Raw genomic sequence first — 20,133 nt, 5'->3', positions numbered from 1 at the left:
CATTAAAAAATTCAATATAGTTATGGGGATGATTAAGTTTTTTCTCATTGGCTCCATCCCAGATCCCCTTGGTGTAACTACTTAGGTCTACGTGTTTATATCATCTTTGCTTTTGTCTAAGAATTGTCACTTGGGTTGGAGGAGGTGATTGTTTAGGGTTTGGGGGTAGAGTTTTGATTGCTTTGATAAAATTAGGTGTATTATAATGATAAGCCTTTATTAAGTGATCATTTTTTGAAAAAACTCTGTATCATTTAGTTACAGTAGCAAATAATTTTTTTAAGTTAATATAAAGTAGCTTAATCCAGCAGTTTTCAAAATGAGGTTCAAGGTCTCCTGGAGTCCCTGAGAACTTTGTGAAGGGACCCATGATATCAAAGTTATTCTTCTAATAGTGCTAAGATATTACTTGCCTTTTATACTCTCATTCTCACACAGATGTATAATGGAGTTTTCTAAGAGGTTACATGACATGTGATGATATCTTTGCTGCTCTGGGTAGTGGAATGTTTATTTGTTACATATTCTTACATTTGACTTTTTCTCAGCTTTAATTTCTTACAAGGTAAATATAAATGAAAGTTACTTGGGGGTCTCATAACATGGAGACAATATGTGGCTCAGAGTTGTCAGTGAGAACCCAAGTTTTTTCCATCTTTCCCTGTTCATCTGCTGCATATCAGCTTATTCTCAGACCGACTCACCTCAGTCACAAATGGCCACTGCCTCATATGTAGACCCAGCAAAATCCAGCAGAGGAAGAGGGACTATTTTTCCCTCCATTTGTCTTTTTTTTTTTTTATTTTTTTAAGAGGAAAGGAGTATTTCCCAGGATCTCTTCCAACAGCCCTCCCCTTGAGGGTCATTGGCCTGGAGTACATGCCCTCCTACACTAATCACTGGCAAGGAACAAAGCCACCATTTTTGGTTTACATTAGTCAGAATTCACTGTCTGAGATGAATCCAGACACATTGGGGCTCAGTCAGAAAAAGAGGTAGGGAGGAGAAGAAAGCCTTGGGGAAGGCAGCCAGCTGTGTCTGTTAGGGCCAGTAGTAAGCAGGACCATTGACTAGTATTTTAAGTCTTTTTGCAGCTCACGGAATTCTTAGGTTAAGAATATTTTTGTTCCAAGGGTTTATTGGTTTGTTTTTATAATAATGATTTGTATGCTTCATATTTGCTTCTAGTAAAGAATGTGTATGTGTGTGTTAGTCACTCAGTCGTGTCCGACTCTTTGCAACCCCCGTGGACTGTAGCCCACCAGGCCCCTCTGCCCATGGGATTCTCCAGGCAAGAATACTGGAGTGGGTAACCAATCCCTTCTGCAGGGTATCTTCCCCACCCAGGGATCGAAACCAGGTCTCCTGCATTGCAGGCAGATTCTTTACCATCTGAGCTAGGGAAGCTCCTCTAGTAAAAGAGGTTAAACTAATCTCCATACTTTTATTATCTCTCTATCTAGGAATATTTAATGTATTGAACTAAAAAAACAACATACCACTGGATGTAGATAATAGTAAAGATAATGACCACCATTTTCTAAAGAACCAGGGTGGAAGGTACTAGCCCTGGAACACTGTATGCATCCATCTCACAAGTCTGATCTAGAGTCCCCATTTTCCACATATGGAAACAGAGGTTTAAGGGATCAGTTTGCCTGTGACCACTCAACTATTGGGCTTCCCTTGTGGCTCAGCTGGTAAAGAATCTGCCTGCAGTGTGAGATACCTGGGTTCGATCTCTGGATTGGGAAGATCTCCTGGAGAAGGGAAAGGCTACCCACTTCAAGTATTCTGGCCTAGAGAATTCCATGAACTGTGTAGTCCATGGGGTCGCAAAGAGGCGGACATGACTGAGCAACTTTCACTCAACTATTAGTATTTAAGACATGTCTTTTTTCCTTGTAAGCTTACACTAGCTTTTGCCTATGTATTTTTATTCTTGAACATACGAGTTCTGACAAACCAAAAAACGCTGCCACACAGGGTCCATACAAATGCAAATGTAAATATTTGTAAGGGCCTGACCCCCTTCATTAGCTCTGGGCTATAATGACTGAGTCTGAATCCTTCCAGTGAAGTGCAGGAGACAGGAAATAGGTACACACTTTTAGGAAGTCATAAAATACATTATTTGGTAATTAGTTTTTTAAAGATAATAAAATAATAATGATGGGAAGAGAGGATTCGTGGAATTTGACAGTATAGAAATAAACAGGATATGTGTTGATATATTATCTGAAAGAGGTACACACTTGGGAGACATATATATGCATGTATAATTAAGTTCTTAAAGGAAACCCATGTTTTAAAAATACATATACCACAATAATTGTTGGAATAGAATCAGCTTAGCTAGGACTAAAATTTCATCCCTTGAGAAGTGAGACAAAGTAATTTAATATGTTAAGTGGGAAGGAAAAAATGGTCAGGATTTAGGGATAGAATATGAGCATGAACTTCTCAAATACTATTATTAATAAAAAGATGTTATAATGATAATCCTGGAGGTAATAAGGTGGAGTTTATAGTCTTATTTTTTAGTTTCTAGCATGTTAGTTGAGAGAATTGATTTTCAGGTCTATATGTATTTCCAGAGTAATAAATGCATTGTGTATATTCAATATTTTCTTTTTGCACTTGGACCAAGATTTTAGAGCATCACTTTTTAGTTACAGAATTTTAGGAATTGTCTGTCTCATTCTAATTTCTGGCATACATAGAGAAAAATAATCGGGTAGCATGATAGTAATCCAAAATTTCTTAATTCTGTTCTTAAATGTTTTTATTCTCAATTTTTTTGCCTTTTGTCAGAGAATGCAAACTTTCCAAATCAACATAATTAAAAAAATCAAATGATTACCTTTTTTTTTTTTAATAGCTGTTTATTTTAGGGGGGGTGGAGCAATTTCATTATGTACAGTCTTAACTCAGAGATGCTGTGAGTTCAGTTCCAGACCACTATACTAAAGTGAATATCGCAATAAAGCAAATTATATGAATTTTGTGGTTTCCCAGTGAATATATTTAAAGTATGCAATAGCATTATGTCTGTAAAAAAGAAAATACAATGTACATACCTTAATTTTAAAATGCTAACCATCGTCTGAGCCTTCAGCCCGTCGTCATAGTAACAGCAAAGATCACTGATCGCAGATCACAATAACAAATATAATAAAAACATAGAAGTTTGGAAGTTTGCCAGAATTACCCAAATGTGACACCAAGGCATGAAGTGAGGAAATGCTGTGGGAAAAAGGACACCAGTAGACCTGCTCCAGGAAGGGTTGTCACAAACTTTCAATTTGTTTTAAAAAAAACAACCAGTAACTACAAAGTGTACCAAGGGAAAGTGCAGTAAAATGAGGTATGCCTACTCTCTTTGGAGTCTAAGAAATCTAAATGTCGAGCTTCCAGTTTTTAGCAAAGAATGTCTCCTCCATACTCACTCTTAGCTCTTGTGTGATTTTTAAAGTAGTGGAATAATAGTAAGGCAGCAAATTTAGACAATTTCACCCCTAATAAACTAGTACAAAGTGAAGTCGCTCAGTCATGTTTGACTCTTTGCCACCCCATGGACTGTAGCCTATCAGGTTCCTTGATCCATGGGATTTCCCAGGCAAGCGGATTGCCATTTCCTTCTCTGGGGGATCTTCCCAACCCAGGGATTGAACCTGGGTCTCCTGCATTGCAGGCAGACACTTTACCGTCTGAGCTACTAGGGAAGCTACCATAAATAAAGCATAATAAAGCAGTAGTGTGACATAATAGTCTAGGCCCTAGAATGAGATGGCATGGTTTCAAATACTGATTCCTTCACTTACGGGTGGGCAGCTTTGAATGCTATCTTAACCCTTTTGTCCCTCAGTTTCTTCTCATATAGTGGAAATAATAATATGTAACTCTTGGGGTTTTCATGAGGGTGGGATGAGCTAATATATGTGAACTACTCAGCCTAGTGCCTGGCATATACTAAGTGCTCAATAAATGCCACTTTAAATACAGTAACAATATACTAGAGGAACAGGTTACCTCCTAAGGCACTGGTGCAGAGCCTGGATGACCAAAATGAAGGCTGTAGAAGGAATGTCTTTATTACGCAGGCAGTTGAGAAAGAATTCTTGAGGTCCTAAAATGAAGTTATCTGTAGATAACGCAGTCATATCATAGTTCTCTTCAGGGTAGTATTTGGATTCTCAGGTTAGAGAGAGGCAGAGAGAAGGATAGAGGATCATCTCTCTGATTTTCTATGTTGTATTGATAAAAAACACTCCCTTGTACAGAATGATGAGAACACACACCTATGCTCAGGCAGGCCGCTGCTACAGTTGAGCACCTATGTGTGGTAACTGCCTTCTGGGAAATAGAAGGAATCGGGAGGATGGTTTGTAAATCACCGTAAAGAGAGGGCATGGCGATAAAGGCTCAGAGCCATCCTGCAGTCCCTTGTTTGTTCAGATATCTGAACCCGGCCCTGTAGGAGAGGCCTCAGGGAAGCAGGAGATGAAGAACAGCTCTTTAAACCCTAGTTGGCAACACTAAAGAAAACACTTTCAATCAGCTCATTTTATCTTCTTCATGAACTGTGGACTCTTCTATGTTATGCATTCTGTAGCCCAACACCTACTTCAAGCAGCTGGCAGGTAGTTCTTGCCCATTAAATGTTGTGTGAATGAAATAAAATTCCCCATCCTTCTTTTATAGAAAAATACATGCACCTCTACCTGTCCTTTGCTCTTGCAAGCTTGCTCTGCTGGTTTATTATGACTTAATAAGGATCTGGGATTCCCAGGTGGCACTAGTGGTAAAGAATCCACCTGCCAGTGCAGCAGATGTGAATGACTCAGGTTCGATCCCTGGGTCAGGAAGATCTCTTGGAATAGGAAATGGCAACCCACTCTAGTATTCTTGAAAATACTAGGGCACAGTATTTTTCATGGGCACAAGAGCCTGGCAGGGCTACAGTCCATGGGACCACAAAGAGACATGACTGAGCAACTGAGCACACAATAAGGACAAGGGACTGGATTCCAAGAGAGGGCTGTGGAGCCTGTACTATCGGGGGAGAAAACTGTTAAGTATTGTTTTGCTGACCTGTTACTGTTGAGGGCTTAATTGTTTAAAATTCTGACTGTAGCCTTCAATAACTAAATTGGCTTTGATATTAAATGTTTTATCATTGGGGGTGAGCTCTGTAAAGCAATGAATAGAATGGAATTAATGGATTTACAGTTCTCTCGTAAACCAGAGGGATTGATTTTTAACAATGCAGAAATACATAACTTACATTTGTGGCCAGATTTTCCTGCTGCATCGAAAACTTATAAAATTGCTTATTTTATTGCTCTCATGGGTTTTCACAACAAACATTTGGTTAGAGAATTTATACAGCCTCTTGTAATTGAACATAAATTTAAATATTTCTCCAGGTGAAATAAAATTTTTCCACTGAAAAGAGAGGTAGTAATTAATAGTCATTAAATCCAGACCCAAGTGTGATTTAGGGTTTTTCTTCCCAGGGAACTAGAGGTTGTGGCTCAGTGGAGTTAAGATACTTTGAGTCTATTCTCTCACTTGCATTTTGTAGCCAAGATCAAGGCAGTCACCTCCCATCCAAGCCTCAAGCAAAAAGTACATGCTGCAGGTAGAGGGGCCTGCAGAGATGCTCAGTCCACAGCAGGGAGCAGCACAGCCACAGGTGTGAGCACCATTGCCTTTCAGGTGCTGTGTCCTGTGCTTCATCTCTGCCCATGTGTTCACCTCCAGAGAAGCACTGGAAGCTTCACCAAAGACCCTCTCATTTGGAGTTTTCTGATTCCATTATTTCAGTTCATTCATTCATTTACTTCCATTATAGGTTAAAAATTACTCTGACTTGGTTAACCTTGATAGACTTTGTTCCTTTGAAAGGTAGAAGGGGTATTTTGGAGTTTTCCATGATGGGAGGATTTATTTTTTTTTGACTTTCAACATCTTGGCCTAAAATTTAACACAAGTTGCCTCCTTGTTTGTTTTGTAAAAATACTTAGGACCCTTTTATTCGACTTTATGGATGTTTAAGAGGTATAAATGATTTGGCCATTATTCCAGTGACCTGGAATAATTTGTCAGGATACGTTTAAGCTTTGATAGAATTTATCTCTTAATTCTCCAGGGGACTTAGTTGCCTTTAATCTTGCAGCACCCGCAGATACAGAAGAAATCTCAGTACATCAAATACCTTTGCTGTGATGATCTGAGGACCCTGCACCAGTGGGTCAATGGTATCCGCATTGCAAAGGTAGGTTTTCTTTTGGTTTGATAATGGAATGATGGGTGTTTAATGATATGGTTTTGGTTGTCATAACAATTATTGTTTGTTTCATATTCATAATTTTGTCAGTGTCTCAGTCTCTCAGGCCTAAGTTTCATGTTTTAGTCTTTTTTCTCGGTGATGGGGATAAACTTTTACCAGGTGGTATCCAAGGAATAATACTGCTGGTAAAAGCTTATGTAGCACCAAAGTGATTTATTTCGGCTTTGGAGAATGCAGTATATGGTTGTTATATAGCAGAGTTTAGCCTGAACAAAAGAATTTTTTTTAAAATTCAACTGCCTTGAGGTTGGGGGAGAAATGAATATATGTGGATTGTGGAACATTTTTTGGGCGGTGAAAATATTTATACACTGTATGATACTACAATGGTAGATACATGTCCTTATACACTTGTCCAAACCCATAGAATGTAAACACCAAGAGTGAACCTAAGGTAACCTCAGGTGTCCATGTGGGCTAAGTGATTATAACAAATGTACTACTCTAATAGGGAATGTTGATAATGGGAGATGCTGTGAATGTACATGAAAAAACTACCCTCCTCTCAATTTTGCTGTGAACCTAAAAGTGCTCTAAAAAAAAGAAAGTCTTAAAAAAATTTTTAAGGACACCTTAAAGATGATATGTAGTCTTTGAAAGGATATTTATTCACTTTTAAGTAACTGAAAATAAAATTTATTCTAGACATAAAATCAAAGTTGCTTTAAAAATAACTGAAAAAATATTTATGTTGATAATGAACCTAAACAGAATCAAGTATTAACTTCTTGCTGCCTTTCTAAAAATGAGGACAGATAAGAGTAGATTCTAATTTACTGCTATTCAAAGAATTTTTGAAGTGTTATAGGGTATTTTAATACAAACTATGAGTCAATAAATGGAAATGTGTCCCCTTTTCCTACCCCATAACCCATATCATACCCAGTAAAGTTCAGATGTCCTCATTTACTGCCTTCTGTTTAGTATGGGAAGCAGCTCTACATGAACTATCAGGAAGCTTTGAAGAGGACAGAATCGGCTTATGATTGGACTTCCTTATCCAGCTCCAGCATTAAATCAGGATCCAGTTCTTCCAGCATCCCAGGTAGGTTGAAATGCCCCAAGAACTCTACTACCAACAGGAAGGTGTCTGTATAGTGACTGATAGGAGACACAGTTATCTCAGAGTGATTCTTTTAAAACTAGGGCTATGCATAATTTCTAAATTTTAATCAGTAAACACACGTGCTATTATTAATTTTTTTTTAATTTTTAGAGCAGATAATATCATGGCCTAGTTCATAATGTTTTGAAATGGAAAACCAGTATCAGTTCAGTTCAGTTCAGTTGCTCAGTCATGTCCAACTCTTTGCGACCCCTTGAACTGCAGCACGCCAGGCCTCCCTGTCTATCACCAACTCCCGGAGTTTACCCAAACTCATGTCCATTGAGTCGGTGATGCCATCTAATCATCTCATCCTCTGTCATCCCCTTCTCCTCCTGCCTTCAATCTTTCCCAACATCAGGGTCTTTTTAAAAGAGTCAACTCTTCGCATCAGGTGGCCAAAATATTGGAGTTTCAGCTTCAACATCAGTCCTTCCAATGAACACCCAGGACTGATTTCCTTTAGGATGGATTGGCTGGATCTCCTTGCAGTCCAAGGGACTCTCAAGAGTCTTCTCCAACACCACAGTTCAAAAGCATCAATTCTTCGGCGCTCAGCTTTCTTTATAGTCCAACTGTCACATCCATACATGACTACTGGAAAAACCACAGCCTTGACTAGATGGACCTTTGTTGACAAAGTAATGTCTCTGCTTTTTAATATGCTGTCTAGGTTTGTCATTACTTTCCTTCCAAGGAGTAAGCGTCTTTTAATTTCATAGCTGCAATCACCATCTGCCGTGATTTAGGAGCCCAAAAAAATAAACTCAGCCACTGTTTCCACTGTTTCCCCATCTATTTGCCATGAAGTGATGGGACCAGAAGCCATGATCTTAGTTTTCTGAATGTCGAGCTTTAAGCCAACTTTTTCACTGTCATCAAGAGGCTCTTCAGTTCTTCTTCACTCTCCGCCATAAGGGTGGTGTCATCTGCATATCTGAGGTTATTGATATTTCTCCTGGCAATCTTGATTCCAGCTTGTGCTTCTTCCAGCCCAGCGTTTCTCATGATGTACTCTGCATATAAGTTAAATAAGCAGGGTGACAATATACAGCCTTGACGTACTCCTTTTCCTATTTGGAACCAGTCTGTTGTTCCATGTCCAGTTCTAACTGTTGATTCCTGACCTGCATACAGGTTTCTCAAGAGGCAGGTCAGGTGGTCTGGTATTCCCATCTCTTTCATAATTTCTCACAGTTTATTGTGATCCACACAGTCAAAGGCTTTGGCATAGTCAATAAAGCAGAAATAGATGTTTTTCTGGAACTCTCTTGCTTTTTCGATGATCCAGCAAATGTTGGCAATTTGATCTCTGGTTCCTCTGCCTTTTCTAAAACCAGCTTGAACATCTGGAAGTTCACGGTTCACGTATTGCTGAAGCCTGGCTTGGAGAATTTTGAGCATTACTTTACTAGCATGTGAGATGAGTGCAATTGTGCAGTAGTTTGAGCATTCTTTGGCGTTGCCTTTCTTTGGGATTGGGATGAAAACTGACCTTTTCCAGTCCTGTGGCCACTGTTGAGTTTTCCAAATTTGCTGATATATTGAGTGCAGCACTTTCACAGCATCATTTTTTAGGATTTGAAATAGCTCAACTGGAATTCCATCACCTCCACTAGCTTTGTTCATAGTGATACTTCCTAAGGCCCACTTGACTTCACATTCCAGGATGTCTGGCTCTAGGTGAGTGATCACACCATTGTGATTATCTGGGTCATGAAGATTTTTTTTTGTATAGTTCTTCTGTGTATTCTTACAACTTCTTCTTAATATATTCTGCTTCTGTTAGGTCCATACCATTTCTGTCCTTATTGAGCCCATCTTTGCATGAAATGTTCCCTTGGTATCTCTAATTTTCTTGAAGAGATCTTGTCTTTCCTAGTCTATTGTTTTCCTCTATTTCCTTGCATTGATTGCTCAGGAAGGCTTTCTTATCTCTCCTTGCTATTCTTTGGAACTCTGCATTCAAATGAGTATATCTTTCCTTTTCTCCTTTGCTTTTCACTTCTCTTCTTTTCACAGCTATTTTTAAGGCCTCCTCAGACAACCATTTTGCTTTTTTGCATTTCTTTTTCTTAGGGATGGTCTTGATCCCTGTCTCCTGTACAATGTCACAAACCTCCGTCCATAGTTCATCAGGCACTCTGTCTATCAGACCTAGTCCCTTAAATCTATTTCTGACTTCCACTATATAATCATAAGGGATTTGATCTAGGTCATACCTGAATGGTCTAGTGGTTTTCCCCACTTTCTTCAATTTAAGTCTGAATTTGGCAATAAGGAGTTCATGATATAAGCCACAGTCAGCTCCCCGTCTTTGAAATGGTAAAGCCAAGAGTTTTGTTATGAAGTTTATTTTAAAATAAATTTATTTATTTAAAAATAAATTCATTTATTTAAAAATAAATTCATATTGTTGAAAGCAAGTGTTGATGCACAATTGGGGATAGAAAGTTGCTTGGAGAAGAGTACTCAGAATCATCATAAAACTGCCCTCCAATCCCCACAGGTTTCCTGACATTTCAGTGAAGTGGAAACAACTGGAAATTTGTTCAGTATCATCAGTGAAGGATGCTGTTTAAGTCCAACTTTATCTAAAGTTTTCAGAGGATATCAGTGATACTAAAAAGGTGCTTATTTTCAGATTCCCACATCCTTTAAACAAGGATGCCATGATCACATCTTAAGATAAAGGCTTCTTTCCCTTCAAAAGTTCCATAAATGATATCTGTATCATCTAAAAGCATAATTTTTTATTCTAATGGCCTACATTATGAAATAATTAAGAAATATTTATTTGATTTAGAAGCTCTACGACTAGATCTCATCCCTAAGTAAGTAAACAGAAACACATTGTGAATGTGTACATACATGGGCTCGTGTCCACACATATCTTCTTTGGCTTTGTCCACCTAGAGGGCTAGAAGCAGTGACAGCCCGGTAGCAATGAGAATATCAAAAGCCTTGACCTTGGTTTCTCAATGCCGTTTTCCAAAACAAAGGAGCCAGGGCTCTGGTGAGTGGCTGATTCTAGGGCTGTGACAGAGAATATATAAGATGAGCCTGGAGCATCGTGTGTTCAAGTATTCAAAAGAACACAGGGATGGGAGTCTGTAAAAAGGGACCCAGGACTCAACCTATGAGAGCTCTCAGTAGCCAAAGCTGGAACAATTTGAGCAACAAGATAACATAGTATAGGGTTATAATCTAAATTATAAAATAAATAGCCATCAGTCCATGGGGATATAAATAAATCATTGCATTAAATAAATGGAAAAGAAGAGACCAATATCCTGTACAGATTTCTAAGTGACTTATGGAGATATTTTTCCCTCAAGGAGGTAGAGCTTAACTCCCTCTTTGTTAATTGTGGGCTGTGCAAACTGACTTGCTTTCCAAGAGCACAGAGTAGGGACACGTAACCTTACAGTGAAGGAGCCTGACAATACCTCAACCAGCTGATCAGGGTAATCAGTCATGTTGATAGCTTGTACCTTTGGTCTAGTCAAGGCTATGGTTTTTCCAATGGTCATGTATGGATGTGACAGTTGGACTATAAAGAAAGCTGAGTGCCGAATAATTGATGCTTTTGAACTGTGGTGGTGGAGAATACTCTTGAGAGTCCCTTGGACTGCAAGGAGATCGAACCAGTCCATCCTAGAGGAGGAGATCAGTCCTGGGTGTTCATTGGTAGGACTTAAGTTGAAGCTGAAACTCCAGTATTTTGGCCACCTAATGCGAAGAACCGGAGAAGGCAATGGCACCCCACTCCAGTACTCTTGCCTGGAAAATCCCATGGACAGAGGAGCCTGGTAGGCTACAGTCCATGGGGTCGCTAAGAGTTGGACATGACTGAGCGACTTCACTTTCACTTTTTCCTTTCATGCACTGGAGAAGGAAATGGCAACCCACTCCAGTATTCTTGCCTGGAGAATCCCAGGGACGGGGGAGCCTGGTGGGCTGCCGTCTATGGGGTCGCACAGAGTCGGACACGACTGAAGCGACTTAGCAGCAGCAGCAGCAGCAGCAATGCGAAGAACTGACTCATTTGCAAAGACCCTGATGTTGGGAAAGATTGAGGGCAGGAGGAGAAGGGGACGACAGAGGATAAGATGGTTAGATGGCATCACCGACTCAATGGACATGGGTTTGGGTGGACTCCGGGAGTTGGTGACGGACAGGGAGGCCTGGTGTGCTGTGGTTCATGGGGTCACAAAGAGTTGGACACGACTGAGTGATTGAACTGAACTGAACCTTTGGTACAGTGTGATGAGATTGGCATTTTCCCTCTCTTGGTCTTCCTCCCCAAATCCCATAACTTTAAAGAAAAAACATCAGACAAATCAAAATTGAGAGGCTTGCTGCAGAAACCCTGACCAGTATTTCTCAAAACTGTCATGGTCATCAAAAACAAGGAAAGTCTGAGAAACTGTCATAGACATGACATGACAACTATCTGTAATATGGTAACCTGGATGAGATCCTTGATCAGAAAATGGAAATTGTGGAAAAACTAGTGAAATCCAAATAAAGTTTGGAGTTTAGCTAATATTGAGTATTGGTTCCTTAATCGTGACACATGGACCAGAATATTGTAACATGTTAATGAGGTAAACTGGGTGCTAGGTATGTAAGAACTCTGTACTAGCTTTGCAACTTTTCTGTAAATCTATAACTATTCTAAAATAAAATGTTTATTAAATTGGGAAGAAGAAACCTTTGTGGCAGTGGATTGGGAAAGGCAAAGTAAGAATCACAAGTAGGAGTATAGAAAATGGAATAAGAGGAAGATGGAGAAAAAAGATGTATATTTTAAAAATTTATGCAGCACTTAATTTGGGTGTTTCCAATGGTATTTTATGAAGTGATACAGTGCCTTTTCCCACTCCAGAGTCATCTGTCTGTATATATTATGTTAAGTATTAGGAAGACTTTTAAATGTAAATTGTAAAATCATATACATTCATGTGAAGAGAGCTCAAGAAGCTACATTTTCCAGCCTCTTGTCTTAAAGGTTGCTGTCCAAGATATTAAACTATTAAGAAAATAGTTGGTTTTATCCTCTATTGCTTATATTTTTTTACCCTGAATATATTGTCTTAACTTTATCTAAATGAGTTTGTGGCTATTATCTTTGCAGTATTTTGATTAATTTGGCTGGACTTACTTAATACTGCAGTCTAATCATATCCTCTTCTCACAGAGAAGCAGGACTGGCTTTAACGTTTGATTCTCCAACCAGATGTCAGACACTAGACTAGGTGCTCCCCTAAGGTTACCTCACCTGACTTGGCATCCAGTGAAATCATCTTTTTAGTTCCCTCACTGTAGAGGTCAGTCAGATTCCACTGTATCCTCAGCCATTCCCAGGGCCCTTGAAGATGTCTCCATGCCCTTCAGGAAGCCAGTCTGTGGCACAGCTGCTTCATTGTGGTGCCAACACCCGAAACTCTAGGAATCACGCTTCTCACTTGGTGGTCAAATTCTCAGTATTGTTCATTGCTGGGATAAAAGCAGTAATCATCATGTATAGATCTGAATTCATAAGTGAGAAGTCTCTGAGGTGGCCTGGAGCCAGGGTTATATAAAAAGATTGATTCTCAATATAAAAAGATCAATTCTCAAATGTAATGAAGATATGATTTAAAAAAATCACTCTTCTATTCATAGTTCATTAATTTTCTTACTTGTTAGGAGTTCTTACAAGATAGGTTGTCAGGATACCAATAATGTTACATGAACCTTTTATTGTAATTATCAGTAAAAAGAAGCGAGATTTCCTATTTGCCCTAGGATGAGAGAGGTTTTCTAGTGGAAAACACGGGCTGTATGTGTGTGAAATGGGTCAGGTAAAAGTAACTTGTTGCCATTCTGCATCGTGTCTAGAGTGAAAGCTTTATACAAATGTACATATTTATACTGTCACAGTACTTATTTAATCTGACTTTTGAAAATGTTTCAAACAGAGTCTCAGTCCAATCACTCCAATCAGTCTGACAGTGGAGTGTCTGACACCCAGCCGGCAGGACACGTCCGTTCCCAGAGCATGGTGAGCTCCATCTTCTCTGAGGCCTGGAAGCGAGGCACACAGCTGGAAGAGTCCAGCAAGGTAACGTGCTCGGGTCAGGGTAGAGGGGAAGTCTCTCTAGTGTTCTGGGGGGAAGGAGGGGTAGTGTACTGCTCTTTTATTCCTTCATTAGGAATCTTTCTTGGCCTTATCTCAGTATTCTTTCTTTGCTTCTCAGAAATGGATATTTATGAATTGGCTCTGATGATCTAAGATCTCAAAAAAAAAAAAAAAAACCACCTAGCAGTTTTATCAGTGGCTCAGAATTTTAAGAAATAACAATCGCCTCCTTTCCTCTCTTAATTTGGATAGAGCAACAACACCCTCTAGTGCCAACGCCTTGCTGTTCCAGAGAAGCTGCTAAGAGTTGATTATTACTTGATTGGCTATTAACTTATTCATACTCTTCTTTTATGCTTTTTGGCATTTCTTTGCACATTGATGAATTTTTCTCAATTTATAGTTTATATGGAAGACTAAATTCCAATTAATCCCCTTAAAATATTGGACCCCCAAGCCTTGCATAGAAGGTTGTTCATTGACGCTGAAGGGCAAGTATAATTATTGCAAGGCTGCTTAGAAACAGAGAGGTTCTTTGGTTCACCATATCACGCTGTCTCTGATGTCCTGTGGGCCGTGGTGTCCCAGCTCTGCCACTCTCAGCGGCGCAGGCACACACCAAGGCGAGGAGCCAGGAGCTCGCCCCGTCTGGCCATTCTGTTTTCATGCAAAAATCATTTTGATTTTTGTTTTTCTTCTCTGAATCACACAAGTACATTAAGTGAGAGTTAAATGGATATTTCCCCTCAATTTATTCCTGTATTTCCATATATGATTGATTAACTGGACTTAGGGAGGGTGGAGGAGGCATAGGTAGCCCAGTGTAGGGGTGAAACACCTTCTCTTAGGAATAGATATTTGAGAATTGGTGCTAATAACCTGAATTCTCAAGACAATGACAGTTTAACCCCCTTATCAGAGACTCAGACTTTTAAGGAATTTTTTTCCTTCCCATATTTAATCAATTTGAATGGAACAGCACTATCTGGTGCTGATATTCCATATATATTGTGGAGAAGCCGCGCTTATAAAATTCAGGTGCCTAAAGAAAAGTCCTTTACCTTACCGAACTTAACTTTAATAGTGTCATCCACATGCATTTTAAACTGTGGAACTAGCCAACTGTTAGGAGAAAGGCCAAGGGAAGCAAAGGGTCCAAATGGTCTGTGATCAAGCAGCAGAGTACCTCACGGCACATAGTTTCAGAAAGACCCTGAACTCTGCCGCACAGCAGTGACACTGTGCTTCAGTCTTGACCCCCTGTTTCTTCTCCTTGTTACCACAGTCTCAGGTGCCAAATGAGAAGGCCAGCACAGCTAAGGTCTCCACCCCTGCAGCAGCCAAGACAGGGTCAAGTTAAGGTCAGGGGCTGTTCTTTGGAAGCACATTAACCTGGGTGACTCCTGTAACCAGATCTTGCAAACTAATGCTTTTATTTTGATGTGCAGTTATTAAAGGAACATGTGAATGACCTGATGGGCACTAGAACTCAGCACTGTTATGAGCCTTCTAGTTTACTAACCTAAGCATTCCCAGTGCTAATTAGATGTCATTCAGAATTGGAAACAGATGGTTTATCTTGGATCCTCACAGTTTGTTCAAAGAGCCCAAAAGATATACCCAGCGTTACTAAGCCAAGAGTCCTTCCTCTGTTTTCAGAAGCACTTGAACCACATTCACGCATGAGTAGCTCTATAAAATAAATGACCAGGTGTGGTCCTTTGGGCCATGCCAAGAGGTGCTCAGATGGGCTGGTCCATAGGTTGTTGGCGAACTCTAGCTCCTGTGTCTTGATACATTTCCTTTAGCCTTCCAAAGTTTCCTCTCATTTTCTTCTGGCCTTTGCTATATGGTATTTTTATGATCTTTAGCAGTAATGTTTATGAAGCATTTCTTTATGTATTTTCCAGTAAAACAAATGTAAAGAATACCCCCCTTTACCTGCATTGCTGGACTTCTGTGCATGTTGGATGCAAGTGTCTCACACGAACACGAGTGTGTGTGTCAAGCTCATTCATTGCTGTGTGACTGTGCACGCCTGCTGAACATTCTCATACTCATACCGCTCACTAGCATCAAAAAGCCATCCTCATTCTTCCGGAGGCCCTCCACCAGCTCTCCTAAACCCAGTTATGGCATCTGCTTGATGTGGATGCAGTCCTGGACGGAACGGTGAACTCCAGTCATCACATCTCCCTCTGCCACAGTCCAGGGGGCGGTCCCATGCTCCGAGGCCGTGGCCCTCGCCCCGGGACAGGGTGTGTGAAAACCAGAGGTCAGAAAGCAGAGGGCATCGTCCAGACAGACTTGCTGCAGGAAATTATCCCCAGGTAGTTAAGCAGTCTAGGCATTTGAGAAGATTGTTAGGTAAACAGATTTTCTCCGTGCCCTTGTTACCCAGGGAGTTGGACTTTAGCCTTCCTGCCATTGTCCATCTTTACTATCACCAGCTGCTGCATCCTTTTTTGCATGTCTCTGATTCCTTGCTTTTTAGTTTAACAGTCAAATCTTAACCTCTGTAACTGTTTTGTTGTGTTTTCTCTCTCCCAACCTCCCTTTTATACTTCTTTTAGGCCAGAATGGAGTCTGTGAATCGACCCTACACTTCCCTCATGCCCCCTTTATCCCCACAGCCTAAGCTGGTCACCCCCTACACAGCCTCACAGCCTTCACCACCCCTCCCGCCCCCGCCCCCTCCGCCTCCGCCTCCTCCGCCCCCTCCGCCTCCCCCGCCCCCTCCCCTGCCCAGCCAGTCCGCCCCGTCTGCGGGCTCCGCAGCCACAATGTTTGTCAAGTACAGCACCATAACCAGGCTGCAAAACGCCTCTCAGCATCCTGGAGCCCTGTTTAAGCCTCTCCCCGCATCAGGGATGCAGCCCTTGACCTCACTGTCAGTGAAGCCTCAGATCCTGGTACCCCCCAATGGAGTGGTGCCGCCCCCGCCGCCCCCACCCCCGCCCCCCACTCCCGGCTCGGCTATGGCCCAGCTGAAGCCCGCCCCCTGCACCCCGTCCCTGCCGCAGTTCAGTCCCCCACCTCCTCCACTGAAGATCCATCACATCCAACACGGCATGCAGACAGCTCCTCCAGCGCCCCCACCTCCTCCTCCCGTCCCTGCCCCCCTCCCTCCCCAGGCCCCCCCCAAGCCCCTTGTGACTTTGCCCCCCCCAGCCAGCACCAAGACGGTGCCACCCGCAGTGACACAGTCGTTGCCACCCACGCCTACTCCGCCAGTTCCCCCAGTAAAAAAGCAGCCGGTCCTTCCAGTGTCTCACGTTCCACCCTCTCCCCCAGCTCCTCCGGGTCCGGTGCCCCCGCCCACGTTACCCAAGCAGCAGAGCTTCAGTGTAAAACCACCTCCCTCCCCGCTGTCCCCGGCGCCCTCCGTGGTGAAGCAGATAGCCAGTCAGTTCCCCCCACCTCCCGCCGAGGGGCCGCCGTTAAAGCCCACCTCCGTCAGCCTCGCCCCACAGTCCCCCCCTGCCGTGAAAGCCAAGCCCAAGTGGCAGCCCAGCTCCGTCCCTGTCCCTTCTCCGGACTTCCCCCCGCCTCCCCCGGAGAGCAGCCTGGTGTTCCCTCCTCCGCCCCCACCGCCACCCGCCCCGGCCCCGCAGCCACCGCCACCGCCCCCACCGCCGCCAGCCACACCCACGGCGGCTCCTGCCCCCGACAAAAGCAGCTCTCCGGGCAAAAAGACCAGTAAAACGTGCAGCCCCGGGGGAAAGAAACCGCCCCCAACCCCGCAGCGCAACTCTAGCATTAAGTCCAGCAGCTTTGCGGAGCACCCTGAGCCCAAGAAACCCTCAGTGGACAGTCTCATCAGCAAATTCGCATCTCCAGCCGAACCGTCGGGGTCTCCCGGCAAGGAGACCCCACCACCTCCTGCAGCGCCCCCAAAGCCAGGAAAACTCCATCTTTCCGGAGTTAACCTTCCCGGGGTGCTCCAGCAAGGATGCGTGTCCGCGAAGGCGGCTGCACTGAGCGGGCGCGGCAAGGACTCGGCGGTGGAGTTCCCTTCTCCTCCGTCCGATTCCGACTTCCCACCGCCTCCGCCGGAAACTGAGCTTCCTCTGCCCCCCTTTGACATCCCAGCAGTGTTCTCAGGAAGCACCTCTCCAAAAGTGGCCGTTGTTAACCCGCAGCCGCAGCCCTGGTCCAAACCGTCGGTGAAGAAGGCCCCTCCGCCCACGCGACCCAAACGGAACGATAGCACCCGCCTCACTCAAGCCGAGATCTTGGAGCAGCCAGCCACGGCCGCAGTCGCGCCGCAAGTGCCCACCTCGCCCAAATCCAGCCTTAGTGTCCAGCCTGGCTTCCTGGCTGACCTCAACAGGACATTGCAGCGCAAGTCCATCACCCGGCATGGCTCGCTCTCCTCCTCCCGGGTGTCTAGAGCGGAACCCACGGCCACCATGGATGACATGGCATTGCCCCCGCCACCCCCCGAACTGCTTTCTGAGCAGCAGAAAGTGGCTTACGGAGGCAGTCATATATCAGGCTATGCAACGTTGCGGAGAGGACCGCCTCCCGCTCCCCCCAAGAGAGACCAGAACACCAAGCTCTCAAGAGATTGGTAGCTACCGTAGAATTTTATTTTCATGCAATCTGTAATCAGTTCTACAATCAGCTCACCTGATCATCTGTGAATTCAGGTGTTCAGAGCCTCCTGGTATGTCGTCGTTATTCAGGTAGTGTTCAGCTCTCTGTGTGTGTATACACGTGCGGGTACACACACAGCTATACATATATAGATAGGTAGCGTGTGTATGTATATATATGTATACATATATCTATATGTATATATATAGCTGAAAGTGATTCTATTTATTCTTTCTCTCTCCTAATCTGAAAATGAGTTTTGTGTATTTTGGGTGGCAGCGGCATGGAAGGGGCTATATGTCTTGTCCCTTATGATTTCTGTTATCTATCATATGGATTGGACCAAAAACTTCAGACTTATTTAGAAGGTATTTTATAAATGTCCATGTGCGGCCTTTCTGTGCATGTTGTGTATTATATATTAAGGATAGATGTATAATGTGCTATTTCTCAGTTTGAGAAGACAACCAGAATGTTTGGTGTATCTATGGGGCTTTTGTGTTTTTTTCCCCCAGTTGGCTGAAGTTAGAACTGCTTGACACTTCATTTCTCTACATAAAGGGGCACTTTAATTAGGAATCAGTTTCATAGGACGGGTCATAGTGCAGTGTGGGGAAATTTTCAGACACTATCAGTGTGTGGTTGTGCATAGAAAACAGTAAATATGTGGTATAACTAAACCATTCTAGTTGCAGTACTGCTGCCATGACCCCACCGGAATCTAGAGTGTGCTCTGTCACAGGTAAGCTCTTTGCCTATAACACGTGGATAATCTAGTGCTGTTATCCTGTAGTTCTTTCTGTACTGTTGGGATCCTTTCCACGAGCTTGTGAAGCTCCATCAAGTTTGGTTTCATGATCCTTGCTTTGATTTATTGTAAGAGAATATCCAACATGATACCCTTGGAATGCTCTGTCCCGGCGTGTCTTTGGGTCACCCGTTACCTCCTTATAGTGTATGCTGTGAGTGGGTGTTGATATTAGGTATCCATAGACAACTGCTATATCAGATACTCACATCCTTTGTCCATTATGTTGCATCATTACGAAAAACAAAATCACCTTCTGAACAGTGTATTTTTTTTGTGTTGCTCTCTGAAGGGATGGATTAGAAAAGATAACAAAACTGGCCCGTGTGCAGCTGTCATTAATCAGGCTTTTTGTAGCTAGTAATGTGACATATACAAAGAATTCATTTAAGTATGGGACTATCATGGGGGGGGGATGAGTGTTTCGACAATTTTTCATCTATAGTGACTGGAGCACAATAGGGTAGTTACTCGTTGTGGCCGGGTTGTAGAGATTTATCCAGGTTACCAGGTATTCTGATGGAGTCTGTAGTCCAAGGACAGTAAGTGACATTACATACTATGCATATGCAGTTTGGTGTAACATGGAACCATTGCTCTAACTATATGCTTCACACTGTACTTTTAGATATTTTATTTTCCCCTCTGAATTTTCCTTAGTATTTGAGAAATGTGTACTGACTTAGCAATTTGTGCTGATAAATTGACCGTTAGGCCAACCTTAGAACTGCTCTTAAACGGGAGAATAAAAACTACCTCCCCAGCAGTGATAAGTCAGCACACCTTGTAGTGAACATCTGTTGCCTGTTGTGAACAGGGATCACCAGTGCAACTGCAAAAGTGTTCAACCCTGTCCGTAAGGAAAAAGTGATGTCCATAAAGTGGGACAGGGATGGTAAATAATTCAAGAGTTAGCAAGATTGTGCTGTGTACACAGGATTTCTCACTCTGCAACAAAGTACTGCATCAGAGAAAGTGGAACCCCCTCCCCAACATTGTCACATCTCCAGGATGTGATTGATAGAATACTCCTGTTTATAGAGCAATAAGAATATATACCAGTGTGCATTTGTTACAGCCCTACTTCTTTAAAAGATACTTTTTTATATCTTTTTCAGTTCACAAAGTTTTATGTGCTT

At 42.4% G+C, this 20,133-nt stretch overlaps 1 protein-coding gene and 1 non-coding gene across 18 annotated transcripts in view; one reads left to right on the top strand and one right to left on the bottom strand.

Moving 5' to 3' along the window:
* Positions 1 to 20,133, top strand: part of RAPH1 (Ras association (RalGDS/AF-6) and pleckstrin homology domains 1) — a 134,629-nt gene that overhangs the window by 80,155 nt on the left and 34,341 nt on the right. For 8 of the 17 annotated variants that reach the window (XR_014080067.1, XR_014080063.1, XR_014080062.1 and 5 more), the window contains exons 13-15: positions 6,182 to 6,280; positions 7,280 to 7,400; positions 13,427 to 13,569. Coding sequence is in view for 10 of the 17 variants with exons in the window: in XM_081582023.1 (XP_081438149.1) it covers positions 6,182 to 6,280; positions 7,280 to 7,400; positions 13,427 to 13,569 (363 nt within the window). In the remaining 7 variants the exon portion in view is untranslated. Of the gene's footprint in view, positions 1 to 6,181; positions 6,281 to 7,279; positions 7,401 to 13,426; positions 13,570 to 13,839; positions 15,064 to 15,497; positions 16,107 to 16,160; positions 19,099 to 20,133 lie in introns of those variants that run through there. The other 9 variants (XM_081582019.1, XM_081582018.1, XM_081582017.1 and 6 more) reach the window with 6 other exon arrangements.
* Positions 3,654 to 3,725, bottom strand: TRNAC-GCA (transfer RNA cysteine (anticodon GCA)). Its single transcript has one exon. It is a non-coding gene; the product is annotated as a tRNA-Cys (tRNA).

Source organism: Giraffa tippelskirchi, chromosome 3 (genome assembly GCF_054371585.1).
Source record: "Giraffa tippelskirchi isolate mGirTip1 chromosome 3, T2T-mGirTip1v1.2.pri, whole genome shotgun sequence".
In the NCBI taxonomy this organism is placed as follows: domain Eukaryota; kingdom Metazoa; phylum Chordata; class Mammalia; order Artiodactyla; family Giraffidae; genus Giraffa; species Giraffa tippelskirchi.
This window is presented reverse-complemented; position numbering and strand designations above follow the sequence as displayed.